An 18,546-nucleotide genomic window follows, 5' to 3' on the forward strand; every position below is an offset into this window, starting at 1 on the left:
ATTTCAGTTAAACCAATAAACATTTTTGTAATAATGTGATCATCCCAGGTTCCTTTTGTCTAATTTCAGATTGTTAGGGGTTGGTTTTCCATTATTTGGACATTAAGAATAAGAAACACCAATTATTGCTTAAAGGGAAGACCAGTTCAGTTTTAACAGATGCCTCGTTCAGGAAACATCAAAAGCAATCCTTTCCGAGAAAGTATTAAAACACAGAGAAAAAAACATACGGGGCATTGCCGATGTGGTAGATGACAGTGGAACTACTTCATACCACTTTCAGTTTAACAAGTGTTAGTTAACTTTGGTTAACAGTCGAGAGAGCTAGATTTAGACCAGCAACAATCCAGTGAGTGTTTGAGTAAATGCCTTTATTGTCCTGGGTCTCAGTTTATTTGTCTGTTAAAGGGGAGAGTTTGACTAGCCTGTGCTTGTGATCCCTTAAATTGTGAATATCCTGGAATTGTTAATTCCATGGACAGCATTCCGGTAACACCTTAGCAGACATATGGATTTCTGCCTTCCTTTTCTCCAGCACTGCTCCTCTGTACCAGTCTTGGAACAATGGCTCACACTGCTACAATTTGAGAAAAAAAAGCATCTTTTTGAGAGGACAGAGGGGCATAGTCTTTGTGCATCAGCCCATACTCCACCTCAACATGATAACCTGGACCCTAACATTTGCATTTCAGGTCTTAGACAAGTCATTTCCCCTTTTAGGGTCTTAGTGGCTGTTTGTAATGAGGATTTTTTTTTCTGAATTCCCTTTTCTTTTTTTTAAATATATTTTTTAGGGGTGCCTGGGTGGCTCAGTCGGTTAAACGTCCGACTTCAGCTCAGGTCATGATCTCGCGGTCTGTGAGTTCGAGTCCACGTCGGGCTCTGTGCTGACAGCTCAGAGCCTGGAGCCTGCTTCGGATTCTGTGTCTCCCTCTCTCTCTGACCCTCCCTGTTCATGTGGTGCCTCTCTCTGTCTCAAAAATAAATAAACATTAAAAAAATTAAATATATTTTTTAAAGTTTTTATTTATTTATTTTTGAGAGAGAGAGAAACAGTGGGGGAGGAGCAGAGAGAGAAGGGGACAGAGGATCTGAAGCGGGCTCTGTGTGGACAGCAGAGAGCTCGACCAGGGGTTGAACGCATGAACCGATGAGATCGTGACCTGAGTGGAAGGCAGATGCTTAATGGACTGAGCCACCCAGGTGCCCCTGACTTCCCTTTTCTAGCTTTAACTTTCTTTTAGGCCCGTAAGGTTATGTAGGTATGCCTGTATGTGAGACAGAATACCGTTTGGTCATCTTACATTCTCAGCGAGGCTTTCTTAGGCCTCCCTTTCTCTGTTTTCCCCCTTCTGCTGGCAGAGGTGTGGAGAGCGTCATGAGCCACATCTTTCCCTTGGTTGCATATCTGCAAGGTAACAATTCTGCTCAGTGTTTGGCTGCTGCAGACATGTTCAAAGCATTAAGCTCCGTTTCTTTCATGGACAATACCCAGAGAATCCCTTGTTAGGATGAGACATTGATATAACAATGACATAAATATGATGTGACATAAACAAAGACATGATGCACCAGGTGTAAAGTTTTATTGGCTACAAAACAGATACACAGTGATGGCAATCTGAAGACTGTAGTAGTAAAGTAGACCTTTATGCTCATGAACTCATACTGTGATTCAGAAAGTGCAGCAGTATATTAAGGTTGTTATGGAATGTCTGGTGACATTGTTCCAGAGGGGGGAAAAATTTCTGAGATTGAAAACTCCAAGGATACCTCTTAGGACTCACCCATCATGTCTGGACAAAGATTTCTATTGGGGAAAAGTAGCCCTTACAATAGGCAGAAACTTTTTTGGCTTTATGCATACTTTTGGATCTCATTCACTTGAGAAAGAATTATTCTTCCGTTGACGCTCTCTTGTGTGATGGCCTTGATCTTTGGAGCTGCAGATGCTGAAGGGAAAAGGCAATGAAGAGGTCACTATCATGCTCCTGCCACCATCTGAAATACTTATTTTTATTTCCCTGCTCTTAGTACCTGAAACTTCTCCATCCCTTCCAACATAATCTCTGAGCAATATGGCAGGTTCTGCTAGGGGGAAGAGATCTCACCAAGGAAGGTTTTTCATCTCACCCTCCAGGAAACAAGGGTGTGTGAATAGTGTCATCTTCTAGGGGCCAAGACCTTCATCCTAGGCATGACTGATACAGAATCTAGTCTCTGACTACACATCCTGGAGGAGGTCTTCCTGCTTTTGTTCCACTTGTACCACAGATTCTATGAGCTAACAGCGCATTAAATGGCATTCTGAGCACCTCATTTAAAGATCTAGAAAGCATGAGGGATGGATGAGAAGCCAGGGCTGTTTATCATGCCCACTGTTTTCAAAGTTATGATTTATTTGAATATGTGCTTTGTTGACACGGCAGGAAACTGATTCTAGACCAAAGGGAAGACTTGAAATTAACAGAGACGTGGGGAGACCTTTGTTAAAAATCAAACCTCTCCAACAATAGATTGTGCCACTCCATCAAGTAATGAGTTCCCTGTCCCTGGACATGGTAAGGAGAGGCTGAAGGACCATCTGTCAATATCTTGCAAAGAGGTAGCAGTTACACAAGCTGCCCATGATGGTGCCCAGAACCCTGACTCTCTGAATCTCTAAGACCTTAGAACACTTTTACCACAAACTGATCAGAAAAGTGCTGCTTCTTAGAACTTTTCTGTGAGACGTTACAGGCAATCTGAGAAAATAGGGCTCCCAGGTCAAAGATATTTGGCAACACCGAGTTAAGCCAAGTAAAATTTTTGTTGTTTCTTTCTCTTTCCTATTTTCTTCCCCACAGCAGTATCTGTTCCATGTTTAACTTACTGAAACGCATGGCTGTTCATTAAGAGGATAGTGGTATACGGTATTCCCAACCATTTCTGTCCATGGAACACATCTTTCATAATATGCAACAAGTTTCACGGAACACTAGTGTTCAACAGAATATAGTTTGGGAAATTATGTGAAATCATTTTCTCTTAATTTCCTAGGAGTTTAGTAAACAGACTCCATAACTTAACAGAGATGTAATAATGTGAATGATCATTGCTATCTACTTTATTGCTGGCAGAGACCTTGCGTATATATTATTGAAGACAATACTGACAGATCCCTGTTTTCCTGTTATCTACTTTAAGTTCATTCAAAAATTCCTGGACATTTGGGAGTAAAATAAAAATTGAACACAAGATATTTGGGAGTACAGTAAAGATTATGACTACTAGAGAATTAATAAACATGCTGATTAATTTTTAAAAAGAAAATTCAAATGATGAAAAGACTTTTTTTTACCTTTCACACTTGACTTTGATTCTTCCATCGTCCTATAAAAATGATAAGAGTTACGGCTCATTTTAGCGTTAACAACAATCATAAAAACTCCTCAAGGTGAGCTAACTTCCTTTGCCTGCCTATAAATTCATAGCTCTTTAATGAGGATAATTGTCCAAGCTCTGTAGTCTCAAGGTCATGAGTTCATGGGCAAACCTTCCTGGATCCAGAAGAAAGTGAGTATGGCCTCACATGGACCCTAGGGTCAAGACAAGTCTATCAAACCACCTCCATCGTTTCAGTTGGCTGCAGGATTTGCCTCGACTGAGATCCTTTCCAGGGTCTGGGTTTGAAGCTTAGAACTGTTTTTCAGACTGTTCAAGATTTGGTCTATGTATTTTTATTTATTTTATTTTTTGGAGTTTACTTAAGCAATCTCTATATCCAGAGTGGGGCTCGAACTTATGACCCCGAGATCAAGAGCCACATGCTTTACCGAGAGAGCCAGCTGGGCCCCCCCTATTTATGTATTTAAAAAATTTTCTGGGACTCCTGGGTGGCTCAGTTAGTTAAGTGTCCAACTCTTGATTTCGGCTCAGGTCATGAACTCACAGTTCATGAGTTCAAGCCCTGTGTTGGACTCTGTGCTGACATTGTAGAATCTGCTTGGGATTCTCTCTCTCCCTCTCTCTCTCTGTCCCTCCCCTATTCGTGCTCTCTCTCTCTCTCTCAAAATTAATAAATAAACATTAAAAAAATTTCTCACCCTTTCTCTTGGGTCATAGAATGTATGTGCCCTTTTTTTTCTGAACAATTATTGTCATTTCCTAAATTGGTTGGAAATACTGGATTGAAGAATCTAGACTTCTCAATCTCTTATGAATCTTTTCCTGCTGTCAGGTTAAAATATTCCACCAACCTTCCTTTTTTTTTTTTCCAGAACCAAAATTGTATACATTTCCAGTGGGAAACACTATAGTCAAGCCTTCCTAGTTGTTTCTTTTTTTTCTTTCTAAGTTTATTTATTTTGAGAGAGAGTAAGAGCAAGAGAGACAGAGAGAGGGAGGGACAGAGAGAGAGGAAGAGAGAATCCCAAGCGGACTCTGCAGTCAGCACAGAGCCCCACGAGGGGCTCGATCTCATGAACCATGAGATCATGATCTGAGCCGAAATCATGAGTCAGATGCTTAGCTTACTGAGCCACCCAGTTGTCCCCTTAGTTGTTTCTTTCTAGAGATCTTAATATATTAATTTTAACGATGGACCTTAAATCTTAGTGTCTTGGGAGTAATAGCTGATTGATTCACATATGCTACTTAGATACAACCTGATGTTAAATATCCAGAAGAAATTCATCACAAACCTTTCTTTCTCTGGAGTGATGCTCGCTAACAGGCATAACAGGTATGAGGTATATGAATGCACACACAGAAACTCAGTGCCCTTTTCGTCCTCCTCCCCAGCCGGCCTTTGCCTTACCCCTCGCTCTCTCCCTCCAGGAGCTGGTGGTAGGTGGCGATTTCCTTCTCCAGGTGGGTCTTGATGCCCAGGAGGACCTTGTATTCATTGTTCTGCCGCTCCAGGTCATGGCGTAGCTGTGTCAGTTCATCCTCATAGTGGGAGATGACGTATTGCATGTCCCGGAGCTGGCAGGAGTACCGGGACTGGGTCTCTGACAGCATGTTCTCTAAAGCAGATTTCTGAAAGAGGAAACGAGGTTTCTTGTACTAACTGACCGATGACTTGATAGATTGAACAACGTGTGCTGGTTGAGTAGTTAGAACACACCGACCACTCTGCTAGGTGTCTTGGTGGCTGCCGGGGGTGCAAAGGTGGGCAGCTGGCTGACTCCCAGGGTTGGGGCTTGGGCAGTGAGGAGTGGACTAGAGTCAGGACTTCTGAAGCCCATTTTATGGGCATTTCTTTGTGTCAGGGAGCTCTTGGCAACTTTGCCGCATTCCTGTAGCGTTTACTGTATGTGCTGCTCTTTTGCGATTGAGCATATGCCCATTTTATCTCTGGCCTAATCTAAACCTCCTGGGGAAATAGCAACTGGGACCCCTGTCTCTTTGTGTCTTCAGAGAAGGGTTTCAAGTAGGGGTGCCAGATAAAATAGGGGGCACCTCGTTATATTTGAATTTCAGACGAGCGACGAGTAATTTTTTTAGTACATGTATATCCTAAAAATTGCCTCAATATTGCATGGGATATACTTACACTAAAAAAACAAAACAAAACTGTGCTGCGTATCCAAAATTCAAATTTTTTGTTTTTTATTTTTGGGAGAGTGCAAGTCAGGGAGGGGCAGAGAGAGGGGGACAGAGGATCCGAAGAGGGCTCTGCGCTGACAGGCTGACAGCAGTGAGCCGCATGTGGAGCTTGAACTCATGAACCATGAGATCATGACCTGAGCTAAAGCTGGACACTCAACCAACCGACTGAGCCACCCAGGTGCCCCCTAAATTCATATTTAATGGGATGTCCTGTATTTTAATTTTGGTCAGTCTGGAAACCATAGTCCCAAGCCATGCTTATTGATGATGACAATGGAAACAGGTTGTCATTTTTGAGGAAATTTTAAAAGCTGCACATTGAAGTTGCTGCTCTAGGATACAGAGAACTGACTTAAATCCCTGCTCTGTTTGGATTTACCACCCGCTTTTCTGGAGCGCAGAACTTTAATCTTCAGGAGAAATCCCTTACTCTGCTGGATGCTGTCACTTTATCACAGCTGCTAACTTTCAGGGGGGCCCTTCATGCCGCCTGCTCTGCTCCCCTCCCTCTCCTGTTCTCCCAAAGGGCTGCTGCCTTCCCTCTCCTGTCTCTCAGCCCAGGGCCTCACTTCCTATGTTGTTACGGAAACGAAAGCCGTCAGGAGAGGATTCCCACAGGCTCCCACCATTATTTCCGCCCACATACGTGAATCTGCTTCCAGGTTCTCAGTGCCCCCCTGGTACCAGGTTCTCACTCCCCTCCTGGTACCTGGCACGAGCTGTCTGTTCTCCAGTCATTTCAGCCGTTGCCCGCTGTCTTGCATCACCTGTATTTTCCTCTCTACCGGCTTCTTCCCATCTGTCAAATAGAGTAATTTCTCCCATCTTAAAATTGTTCTCTTGACTCCTTATCTGCCTTCAGCTGTCATCCGATTTCTCTGCTCCCCTTCGCCTATAGCAAAGCTCCTTGAAGAATTGTCCGTATCTGCTGTTCTAAATTCCTCTTGACCTCCCTCTGAGGGTGAAGGCTGCGCAGTCTGACTCCACTGTTACCCCAAAGGCCTCCCCTTCCCTTCCCTCCTCTCTTCTCCTTTTTTCTTCCCTTTGTTCATTTACTACAGCCACATTGGCTTCCCTACTGATCCTCCAACCCGACCCACGCACCTGTACATCATGGCTTTCGCAGTTACTGTTCTCTCCCCCTGGAACCCCCTCTCTATTGCCACACGATGCGCCTTCTTACCACTTCAGCTGTCGCCTTAACAGTGAAACCTTTCCTGAGCACCTTGTTTAAAATGGCAGTCCTGCACTCCAGAATGCCTGACCTCGCCCTGCCATGCTTTATTTATTGGCAGCACTTTTTGCCATCTCACATACTACATATTTTGATGATCTGTGCCTTTATTGACTGTCATCCCCACTAGAGTGTCAACTCCCTTATTGTAGAATCCTCAGCACTCAGAACAGTAGCAGATGGTAGAATGAATGAAAATGGATATAAATGTTTTGCTGACCTCACAGGGTTGTTGCAAAATACTGCATGTCTAAATGTTTTGAAAACTATAAAACACTGTAATTATTTCTTTGCTCATTATTATCACCTTGACAGTGTACATTTTAAATGTCTGTTTACTGTCACTTATTCCTAAAACATAACAGTAATTTACCATGTGCATCTGCAACAGAATAAACCAGTGATTTCTCCTCAAGACCAAGGGCAGAGTAGCCCTTGGAAATTATATTGATGAATGATCAGAAGATTTGGATAGGCTACAAAGGTAATCAAATGATAGATTTTATTTAATGAATCTTGAGTGCTTGTGACACTTCACACAAAGCATTTTACTAAAAACCACGAAAATTCTAGAAATGACTTGTATATAAGAATTTATAGTTCACTGGGTGATAAGACATATACGTAATGAACAGAGTGGTACTTCGGAGTGAGCCAGGCCTGGATTTGCCACCAATTCATTTTGGCACCAGGATTTCTTTTTATTGGGGTTTCAGGGGGCGGCCTGGTTGCCGAGCGGGGAGAGGGCTGGTAGAGATTATGAGGGCCTCCTAGACCCCCGCACCTGCCCCCAAATACCAGGTGGCTTCACCACTGGCCACTTACTATCTATGTGACCTTGGCCAATTTACTTAACTGTTTGGAACTTTTGTTTTCTCATCTCTAAAATGAGAACACAAAGACCTGCCTGGAAAGGTTAATGTGAGGTTTGATGACAGTTAACATAATGAACCCCCTGACGTACCATGTGGCACATTGTGGACACGGCGGTAAATGATAGCTCTCATTATCATGCTCATCATGAGCAATTTGGATGGAAAATGGGAAGTGAGAGATGTCCCAAGGGAGTTGGGGAGATGAGCCCAGGAGAGAGGTCACGAGAGGTTCTGTTGAAGAGGCGGGACCTGACCCAGGATTTTCCTCAGACTCACCCTGTGGCACTGCGCCTGCAGGTCAATCTCCAGGGCCTGGAAAGTGCGCTTCAGCTCATGGATGTCACTTTGGCTAATTGGCACAGCTGCTGGACTGGCCACTTCTTGCGCCATGGCTGCTGACTGCGAGACCAAGCAAAGGGCAGAGGCATTGACATTGGGACCACATGGAAATGGAACCTTTGGGAAGTCTGAGCCCCTTTTCTTTACCTGCTCTTTATACCAAGTGTCCAACTCTTGATGCTTCTTCTTTATTATAAACTCATATTCCTCTCTCATATCCTCCAGGATCTTAATTAGATCATCTCCTGGAGTTGCATCCACCTTCACATTGACCTTGAAGTCATTTGGCACATGACGTTCTATCATTTCCTGTTTAATAACAGGAAAAAAAATGAATCGGCTGTGAGAATCAGAAGGCCAGAAGTGTGTTGATTGGCAGCAGTTAACAGATCTTTTAAAAATTCAGCTTATGTGGTTGTTATTCTTTTATTGGTTTGGTTTGGCTTCTCAGGTATTATTTGTTGATGACAAAACATATATTCTTTTTTCTATTATAACTCCATAAAATAAAAAATAACACTAATAGGTAATCAAATGGCCTCTGTGATTACTGACTTAATCCCTGGTTGAAAATGTTTCGCAAAGAATTCTGCTTCTGTAGCACATAAAATACTCTTCAGCACACATTCGTGGGTGAAATGATGGCACAATTCAACAGTTGAACATTTCAGTTTGTAGGCTACTGCTTTGGGGAAGCTGTTTAGCAACCCAAAGCCAAAAGGTATAAAGACTTTTAACGTCTTGGCCACGTGTTATGATTCCATAGGGTTGACACCCATAGGATATCATGAAAACCAAGAAACCATAGGAAAAGTTTAATTAAGTCATTGTCTCACCAGCTCTTCATAATTGAGGCCCTTTGATGTTCATAAGCAATTTTGTTTGCCTAAAACGGGGATTGCTTTCCTCATATTGCATCAGAGTCTCAGGGGCTTTAGATGGAATGTAACCTCTTCAAAGTTAGTTACATGGTTCTGGAAATTAAGATTCTTCGTTTTTGTCACTAGTTTTATTTACCTTGGTCAGTGGCAGATTCTCTTCATTCTACTGTCCCCCAATTTGCTCTACATTGGGTCAATGAAGGAAGTTCAACCTCACGCATTTATTCTTACGGTATCATACTAACAAGTCTGGATAATCATTGTATATTAGCAAAATTATTGGCTGATTTATCATCAATTGTGATTTTATTTTGGCTATTGGATCTGACACTGCATAGACAACCTTGAAGCTGGAAAAATTAGATGTTTCTATTCTAGGACTAGCATTCAGATGGTAGGTTTTTCTGTGGCTATTAAGTCATCTGAACGTGCAGATTAAGAGCTGTGCTGGTTACCAGGAGCTCCTAGGGAGTCCTACCTGCTCATGGCGCTTCTTCATGAGAATGAGCTCTTTCCTCATCCCCTCAACCTCCTGTTCCAGATCTGTTGTGACAATGGTCAGATCATCCAAGGTCTTTCGGAGACCTTCAACTTCAATTTCTAAATCTTTCTTGAAGGAGTGTTCATTTTCGTACCTTTGGTTGGAAGGAAGAGAAGAATACACCTGTCGTTGGAAGGCTGCGGCCTTGTAAGGATTCACCTTCATTTAGAGGTGAATCTGTTATCCCTCATATGTCTGTTTCATGCAGGTTTTTCTGTGATGGTGACTCAATGTTTGTTTGTTTATTTGTTTTTTAATTAGAGAAGATGAAATAATAAACAGCCATATACCCATCAATTAGATTTAGTAACTCTTAATTTGCTTCGTCTATACTCTATTTTGTATTTTAACCTAAACTATAGGCATTATGACATTTCACCTCTAAATACTTAGGAATACATTTAAAAAAAATTTTTAATGTTTATTTCTGAGAGAGAGAGAGAGCACGAGTGGGGGAGGAACAGAGAGAGAGGTAGACACAGAACCCGAAGCAGGCTCCAGGCTCTGAGCTGTCAGCACAGAGCCCAACATGGGGCTTGAACACATGATCCATGAGATCATGACCTAAGTCAAAGTCAGATGCTTAACTGACTGAGCCCACAGGTGTCCCAGGAATACATCTTTTTAAAACAAGAATTTTCATTAAGAATGAAGCTAAATGTGGGGCGCCTGGGTGGCGCAGTCGGTTAAGCGTCCGACTTCAGCCAGGTCACGATCTCGCGGTCCGGGAGTTCGAGCCCCGCGTCGGGCTCTGGGCTGATGGCTCAGAGCCTGGAGCCTGTTTCCGATTCTGTGTCTCCCTCTCTCTCTGCCCCTCCCCCGTTCATGCTCTGTCTCTCTCTGTCCCAAAAATAAATAAACGTTGAAAAAAAAAATTAAAAAAAAAAAAGAATGAAGCTAAATGTTATCTAAGTGATGAGCAGACTCTTAACTATGGAGAACACGTTGATGGTCACCAGAGGGGATTGGGGTGGGGAATGGGGGAAATAGGTGATGGGGATTAAGGAAGACACCTGTTGTGATGAGCACTGGGTGATGTATGGAAGTATTGAACCACTATATTGTACACCCAAAACTAATGTAAAGCTGTATGTTAACTATGCTGGAATTAAAATAAGAAAAAAAAATGAAAACAAAAGTTTTCTAAATAAGCATAACATTATCACACCTGCAGAGCTAATAATAGCTCTTTAACATCATCTAATTCTTGGTTCATATTCAAATTTCCCCATGCCCAAAAGTGTATTTTATATCTAGTTTGTTTAAAGTAGGGTCCATTCAAGTATTTGTTATTATGCCTTTTTAATTCTCTTTTAAAGATATTACACGTGGCTAATGGTGAGATAAGTTAATTCCTTTAGAAAACAAAAACAAGATGAACCCCCAAAACAAAACAAAACAAAACAAAACAAAAACAGCAAATGACAATTCCCCACAATACAGTGAAGAAGGAACTTACTTGAGGCCGAAGTCATCCACTGCCATCCTGGCATTGTCAATGAGAAGAGTGATCTGAGCGTTGGTCTGCTTGCCATCCATGATCTGGAAAACATGCATCAAGAGTCATTTAAGTCAGGGGCTCCTGGGTGGCTCGGTTGGTTAAGCATCTGGCCCTTGATTTCGGCTCCGGTCATGATTTCACAGTTCATGAGTTCGAGTCCCACACAGAGCCTGCTTGGGATTTTCTCTCCCTCTCTCTCTGCCCCTCCCCTGCTCACTCTGTCTCTCTCTCTCTCTCAAAATAAATTAAAAAAAAAAAAAAAAGAGGCTTTTAAATCAGACACCTCCCATGGGAGAGTTGCGTTTCCACCCTGTACTTTCTGGGTATATGATTTGTTAGCATAGATGATTTCTTTTTCTGGCATTGGAACAACAAATAATTAAATCAATAAATACTGAACACTTATGAGGTACAAAGCATCAGAATGATTTTAAAGTAAGAATATGGCCCGCAGCCCCTTCGCTGTCTTTTTTTACACTGAGTTTGAGAGGCTAAAATTGAGGCCGCTGTTGGAAAAATGACATTGGAAAGGGAAGAAGAGTCACTTCAAAGTGCCTTCTAACTTGCTAGTGCTGCAAACATACCTTTAGTGTTTTGTTTCAGCTCATCCACATCTGAAGATGTTAAAAGAGGTTTAAGTTCCAATCCTGCCTTATTGTGAATATTAGGTTGGCTCCCTTAAAGTGCATTAGTTATTTTAGATGAACATAATTCTTCCTCGTGGTAGCATTCATGTTTCAGATCACTGAGCGAAGTACCAAAATTATCACTGGTATATGTTTGTCAAACTAATTTTAAATGAATTTTGTAATAGTCATCACATGCCACAATTATTTTTTGTCCAAAGTGGTGATAGCCATGCCCATAACTTTTAGGTATGCATACGTGTTTGTAAGCTCTTCTGTGATGAGAATGCCTCAATTGTATCTATTAAAATATTGACTGAAATAACTTTTTAGCAGCTTAATAAACTTCAGCTGTGTCAAGGCCTCTAGTTAAGACTTTCACTAGATGTTCATATACTTTTTAACATTAAATAAAAACTGCTGTTGAAAGTTCCTACCCGAGCAGTTGTGTGTACGTGTATGATTTGTAAATTCTTCTAGGTAGTGGTGACTGGGGAAGTATTGCACATTTGATGTATGTCACCATCTTTAGGAAAATTGGGGAGACGATGTCTCAATGTCAAAAGTATAATACTACTTTTGTACCAAGTATTGTGCTGAACTAGGAACTGGAGGTTTTCTTTTAACTTCCTATTACTCACCATTGGCATGAACTCAGGCCAGTCACACTGTCCCTTGGGTTTCAGTTTCATTGTCTGTTAAATAAGGAGTTTGTACTAGAACCAGTTGACCTTAGAGGTCCTAGCTCTAAACTTCTGTGATGTAGTTGGAGACAGAAAATTCTGTGACATTCCCATCATATTTAAACAGATAATTCCTTTATTTAGAAAAGATTTCCTTAGGATAAAGTCATACCTTAATACAAAGACACCTTTTAAAAATCTGATCCTATTCAAAGCTCCACTGATTGCTTGGAATTTGGCATCATGAATGCACAATAGCAAGATTCAGAGGTGGTGATAACACTCCTGAGTCTGGAACTCAAAAAGCAGGGCCTGGGGTCCCGCCCTATCACCTGCTAGCTGAGTGAGCTTGCCAAGTATCAGTTTCTTCATCCATAAAATGGCAGTAATAATCATAGTAGCCACTTTATCAAAGAGTTATGAGGATTAGATTGGAAGCGATTAAATAAAATAATGTCATGACATACTTAGCATATTCTGGGCATACTGTAGACACTCAAAAATTAGTTGAAACTAAATTAATTTAGAAAAATTTAAAGTGTTTAATTTTTTTTTATGAAAGAGCTTTTGAGAAGACGTCTAGATGGCCAATAGACACATGAAAAAATGCTCTACATCACTCATCATCAGGGAAACGCAAATCAAAACCACAATAAGATAATACCTCACACCAGTCAGAATTGGCTAGCATCAAAAAGACAAGATATAATAAGTGTTGGAGCGGATGTGGGGAAAAGGGAACCTTCATGCACTGTGAGTGGGAATGTAAATTAGTACAGACACAGTGGGAAACAGTATGGAGGTTCCTCAAAAATTAGAAATAGAAATGCCATATGACCCAGTAATTCCACTTCTGGATATTTACCTGAAAAAAATAAAACAAAAAAACACTAATTTGAAAAGATGTATGCACCTCTGTGTTCATTGCAGCATTATTTATAATAGCTGAGAACCAACGTAAGTGTCCATCAATAGATGAATGGATACAGAAGATGTGCTACATATATACAATGGAATGCTACTGAACAATAAAAAGAATGATATCCTCTGTGATGACATGGGTGGACCTAGAGGATATATGCTAGGTGAAATAAGTCAGACAGAAAAATACCATAGAAATAAGGAAGAAGTCAAATACCGTATGATTTCACTTATATAGGGAATCTAAAAGACAATAAATAAAGAAATAAAGAATAAAGAAAACAAACAGAAATGGACTCGTAAATGCAGGGAACCAACTGGTGGTTTCCAGAGGAGGGGCGGAGGGGAGTGGGTGAAGTAGGCAAATGGGATTAAGAGATACAAACTTCCAGTTGTAAAATAAGTAAGTCATGGGGATGAAAGGTACAGCATAAGGAATATAGTTAAAAAGGAAAGAAAGAAAGAAAAAAGTTGGCACTTTCATAACTAGAGCCAATGTCTGTGCTGGATAAAGGCCAGGTTCTGTATGTTTTGAGATGCATCCCTAAAGTTCTGTTGTTTGTGGTGGGAGATAGCCAGGCTCCTGCCTTGCCCAACTTCTTTCTTCCAGTGGATTCCAAGTGGTACTCTGACTACGTCCTTTGCTCCAAAGGATTCTGTAGATATTTCCTGGTCTCCCCTCTGTAAGTGCTGCTTAGGGACTCTCATACCAATCAATGCTTTTCCTTCCAGGCTCTTTACTCCTTGTGCTATGCTATCTAAGCTCATAGGAAATGAAAAGCAGCTCCATCCACAAGGTCCTGGGGACCCTGGTTACTGAGGTGACAGGATCATCAGAGACATCCAGAGAAACCAAACACTATTCCCCCCCATGGAATCAGAAAATCCAAAATGCTGTCTGGGGGCTTATTTGGCTTTTCTGGGTTAAACTGATGCTTTATCTGTTGCAACCCCCACATCAAGAGTCTGATTCCCCCAGCCAGCATCCTTCTCAGAGTACATGAATGGTGACTTCTGAAGTGCACTTGATCTAGAGCTTGCTTGTTTGTTTGTTTGTTTGTTTAAATGTATTTATTTAAATTCAAGTTAGTTAACATACAGTGTAGTATTGGTTTCAGGAGTTGAACCCAGTGATTCCTCGCTTACATATGAAACCCAGTGCTCATCTCAGCAAGTGCTCTCCTCAATGCCCATCCCCCATTGAGCCCACCCCCCCCCCACCCCTCACCCAACAGCCCTCCAGCAACCCTCAGTTTGTTCTCTATATTTAAGAGTCTCTTATGGTTTGCCTCCCTCTCTGTTTTTATCTTATTTTTCCTTCCATAGAGCACATTTAAATATCAAAACCACTTCCCCAGTTCAGGCTTACTTGATGCAATTTTATGATACATCCACTCTTTCTGAGACATCCTTCACGGTGATGAATGGATGATGAGGACGGATTGAGAAATAATATGTGAAGCGTAGGTTTTGCATTGTGTGTTGTAGTTAATCACCTGGATCCTCCCCCAAGGCTCTGAGTTCATTCTTTTAAAAGGATCTAGTTGGTGTATTAATACAGCATTGCTGCTCCAGGGTGTGTAATCTCGTCCCAGGAAGAGGAAAATAGAATTTTTGATTGTAAACCACAGTACCAAATAGAGTAGTATTGAGAGCCTTTCTAAAATACACATATCCTTATGGCTGTATCTGACTTGGTGTTTCAAGAGGGTTGGATTAATTTTTGAGTTCATTTTTAAAAAACTTTTTAAAAAAATTGTTTTTAGTGTTTATTTTTTTTTTATTTTTATTTTTAAAAATTTTTTTTTTCAACGTTTATTTATTTTTGGGACAGAGAGAGACAGAGCATGAACGGGGGAGGGGCAGAGAGAGAGGGAGACACAGAATCGGAAACAGGCTCCAGGCTCCAAGCCATCAGCCCAGAGCCTGACGCGGGGCTCGAACTCACGGACCGCGAGATCGTGACCTGGCTGAAGTCGGACGCTTAACCGACTGCGCCACCCAGGCGCCCCTAGTGTTTATTTTTGAGAGAGAGAGAGAGAGACAGAGCACAAGTGGGGGAGGGGCAGAGAGGGAGAGAGGCACAGAACCTGAAGCAGGCTCCAGGCTCTGAGCTGTCAGCACAGAGCCTGACACAGGGATCGAACTCACGAGTGGTAAGATCATGACCTGAGCTGAAGTCAGATGCTTAACCGACTGAGCCACCCAGGCACCTCTGAAAGACTTTTTGAGTAACATTTAAGACCCCTGAGGTGGGGACGGGAAGAGTACCATATCTATTGATAGCATTTCATCAAGGCCTGGGAAGGGGTCAGCCCCTGGTTGTTGTGGGTTGTTGTATCTTTGGGTCTCTCTTTTCTCGCCTGCAATCAGGGGAGATTGGGACAGATAGAACAACCTCAACGTCAAAGAGTTGTTTTCTTCAAACATGAAAAAAATACAACTGAAGTAAGAAATCCAGAAAAGAGTGGAATTCAAACCTGAATTTAATTTGTAACCCAGAATTTCAAAGTCAGAACCCAGGATCCTGGGCCACCTGGAGAGTGGGCAAGCCACCTGCTCCTTTTCTCAATCCTGTTCCAAAGAATTTGGGCAACCACGCAGTCTCAGTCTCCTCATCTATAAATTGGGGGTGAAAATACCTGCTTCACAAAATGAGATAATGTGTATGAAATGTGTTGTATGATTAACAATGCCATTGTAATGCATTATCTTTATTAACAAGCAGTACCATTTTTGTATTACATAGGCAAGGTGAGCACCATGCTGTATGGAAACTGTGAGGCCATTAGAAACAGATCTGGGTTACAATTCGACCTCTGCCTCTCGCTGGTGGCTTTTCGTGTCTGCTTCACTACTCTGAGCCTGTCTTTTTACAGCGTCGTTGTAAGAATTGAATCAGGTACTATCGAATGTTTCCATCAGTGCAGAGAGCTCTCAGATAGTGCTGATATGTGTATTACAATATCCAACACGGCGGCTGGCAAATAATAAGCGCTCAATACGTGTTTTCCTCCCTCTTTCCTGTTCCCTCCTCCTCTCTACTATCGGTGAATTATTTGACTAGGTCTGACCTCACATTTCTTTTGGGAGTTATGTTCTCAACTGTCCATTTGCAAAAATCTTCTATATTCTCCATTCTAAAACCAAAGCAGCTTTTATTAGTTAAAAAAAAATATATGATGAGGTTTGTTGAGTCACCTTGTTTTTTTTCTAAAGACAACCATGTACTATATAGTTAAGGTAATTACACAGTCAGTTATTAGGTTGATTATTCAATAATTAGGGTTCATTATGAGGACAGATTTATATTATCTTGATTGGTCTTTCTTACATTCAAGTAAGGATGACCAAAGGTTGAAAAATAACACTGAATAATATTGGAAACCTTGACGCCCTTTCTAGGATGTGCTAAATTATGACTTTTGGGGAATTTTCTGGGACTGCTTTACATAAGAGGGAAGTTATATAGCTTTAAAAAATTATCTTATGGGATACCTGGGTGGCTCAATCGGTTAAACGTCTGTTGGTTTCAGTTCAGGTCATGATCTCACGGTTTTGTGGGTTTGAGCCCTATGTCGGGCTCTGTGCTGGCAATGCGGAGCCTGCTTGGGTTTCTCCCTCTCTCCCCCTCTCTCTGCCCCTCCCACACTTGTGCTCTCTCTGTCTCTCTCTCTCAAAAAAAAAAAAAAATCCACTTAAAATCTTATGAGGTAACTGGATTCCCTCTACTGCTAACCAATGTTATGAGACATCCCAGAAGGTATAAGCCTAGCTTTTTATTTAAAAAAAAAAAATTTTTTTTTAACATTTATTTATTCTTGAGACAGAGAGAGACAGAGCATGAACGGGGGAGGGTCAGAGAGAGGGAGACACAGAATCCGAAGCAGGCTCCAGGCCCTGAGCTGTCAGCACAGAGCCCGACGTGGGGCTCGAACTCACGGACCGCGAGATCATGACCTGAGCCAAAGTCAGATGCCCAACCGACTGAGCCACCCAGGTGCCCCAAGCCTAGCTTTTTAAATGTCTGATTGAATTTTTTTTTTTAAGAAGTCTCCATTACCCATCCTACTGTAAGATTCCAAAAATTATGCTCATTTTATTCTTATTTTTCTTTTTTCCTTTCCAATATACATATTTTTATTATGAATATAATAAACATAAATTAATTGGGTAATTAATTATTCTTATTTTTCAAGCAATATGCCCTTTTCAGAACTGTAAGCAATAAGGACTCAGAGCTTTTAGCAGCTCGCAAGAGGAAATATCCAGGGATGTCAGAATAATGTACCAGCTAGTGGAGTGACAGCTTTTAGGTGTGATCTCCAAAATAATGTAACTCAGCTTTTCTTTCTGTGGGTCATCACTCTGTCACCAGGACTTTTGTGGTGGAACAGAACTGATGTAGTGAGAAAGTAAATGCTGTCCTGTGCCTTGTGCACTGAGCGTGAAGGATGAATACCAGCCCTTATCATTACTATAACATTGCTGGATCATAACTGATACTGGACAGTAGCTGGTTGCCTTTTGGCATTTTTTTGGATTCTCTGCATAATTTGTGTATAGAAGATGAAATATACAGAACAGAGTTTCCCGGGTCCAAAAGGGATAGTAAGAAAATATCCTCAAATACCTTTGTTCACAATGACTTTAAGCTGTTTTGCCATATTCCTGGAAATTGTCTTTTGTACCTATTTCTCCTTCCACGGCTCTCTGGAAACACAGCCCTTCTCGAGTTCCAGGGTCACCCAGGATCTTACCTGCTCCTGCAGGTGGCTGATGTTTTCCTCATACTGGGAGTAATTTTGCTTACTGCCAGGATCTCTCTGCTCATGCCACTTCAGGATGCGACTCTCGAGCTGCTCGTTGGCCTCCTCCAGGGCACGTACCTTCTCCAGGTAGGAGGCCAGGCGGTCATTGAGGTTCTGCATCATCTCCTTCCCATTCCTGCCTGGGAGGGTATTGCCTCTTCTGGATCCCCAAGACCCTCCAGGAGGCAAGCAGCTTGGTGAGCTGAAGGAAAGGGAGACGCGGACGCCCCCGGCACCCCCGTGGACACTGGGAGCCCGAGGGAAGCTCCCCAGCTGGCCCCAGCTGCCTCCTGTGCCATGGAAGGAGCCTGAGAGGGTCTGGCTAAAGTTGTGGCTGGAGATCATGGTCCCATCTGTGTTTGGTGCAGGGCTGGGCTCTGCTCCGCTCCCTGGCGCTGCAGAACTGAGCCGCCCCAGACTGCTCCGGATGGTTTTATGCCCTTTGCTGTGGGAGTTCCCTTCTCTGACAACTGTACCAACAAGATCGTATCATTGTGCAACATATGTTTCCTCTTGGTCAATCCCGAAATGCCCCTGGGCCT

General features: G+C 42.0%; 1 protein-coding gene and 1 long non-coding RNA gene across 12 annotated transcripts in view; one reads left to right on the forward strand and one right to left on the reverse strand.

The window, feature by feature from the left end:
• The window catches only part of LOC147574350 (uncharacterized), a 280,815-nt gene that overhangs the window by 97,044 nt on the left and 165,225 nt on the right, over positions 1–18,546 (forward strand). The window lies entirely within an intron of this gene.
• KRT23 (keratin 23) lies at positions 1,565–18,423 on the reverse strand. Its single transcript, XM_025917499.2, has 8 exons — positions 17,954–18,423; positions 10,922–11,004; positions 9,400–9,556; positions 8,188–8,349; positions 7,978–8,100; positions 4,799–5,019; positions 3,341–3,372; positions 1,565–1,952 (listed from the first exon to the last, which is right to left on the reverse strand). Exons 1-8 carry the CDS (start codon positions 18,347–18,349, stop codon positions 1,858–1,860), a joined length of 1,269 nt encoding a protein of 422 aa, XP_025773284.1. The 5' UTR covers positions 18,350–18,423; the 3' UTR covers positions 1,565–1,857.

The sequence above is a fragment of the Puma concolor genome, chromosome E1, assembly GCF_028749965.1.
Source record: "Puma concolor isolate L17-30 chromosome E1, mPumCon1.1.hap2, whole genome shotgun sequence".
Lineage (NCBI taxonomy): Eukaryota > Metazoa > Chordata > Mammalia > Carnivora > Felidae > Puma > Puma concolor.

Coding starts and splice junctions, on each gene's coding strand:
- KRT23 (XM_025917499.2), bottom strand. CDS start 18,349: ATGATCTCCAGCCACAACTTTAGCCAGACCCTCTCAGGCTCCTTCCAT. Junction 8,350..9,399: donor TGAAGAAGCGCCATGAGCAG/GTAGGACTCCCT, acceptor GTTATTAAACAG/GAAATGATAGAACGTCATGT. Junction 8,101..8,187: donor ACACTTGGTATAAAGAGCAG/GTAAAGAAAAGG, acceptor TTGGTCTCGCAG/TCAGCAGCCATGGCGCAAGA.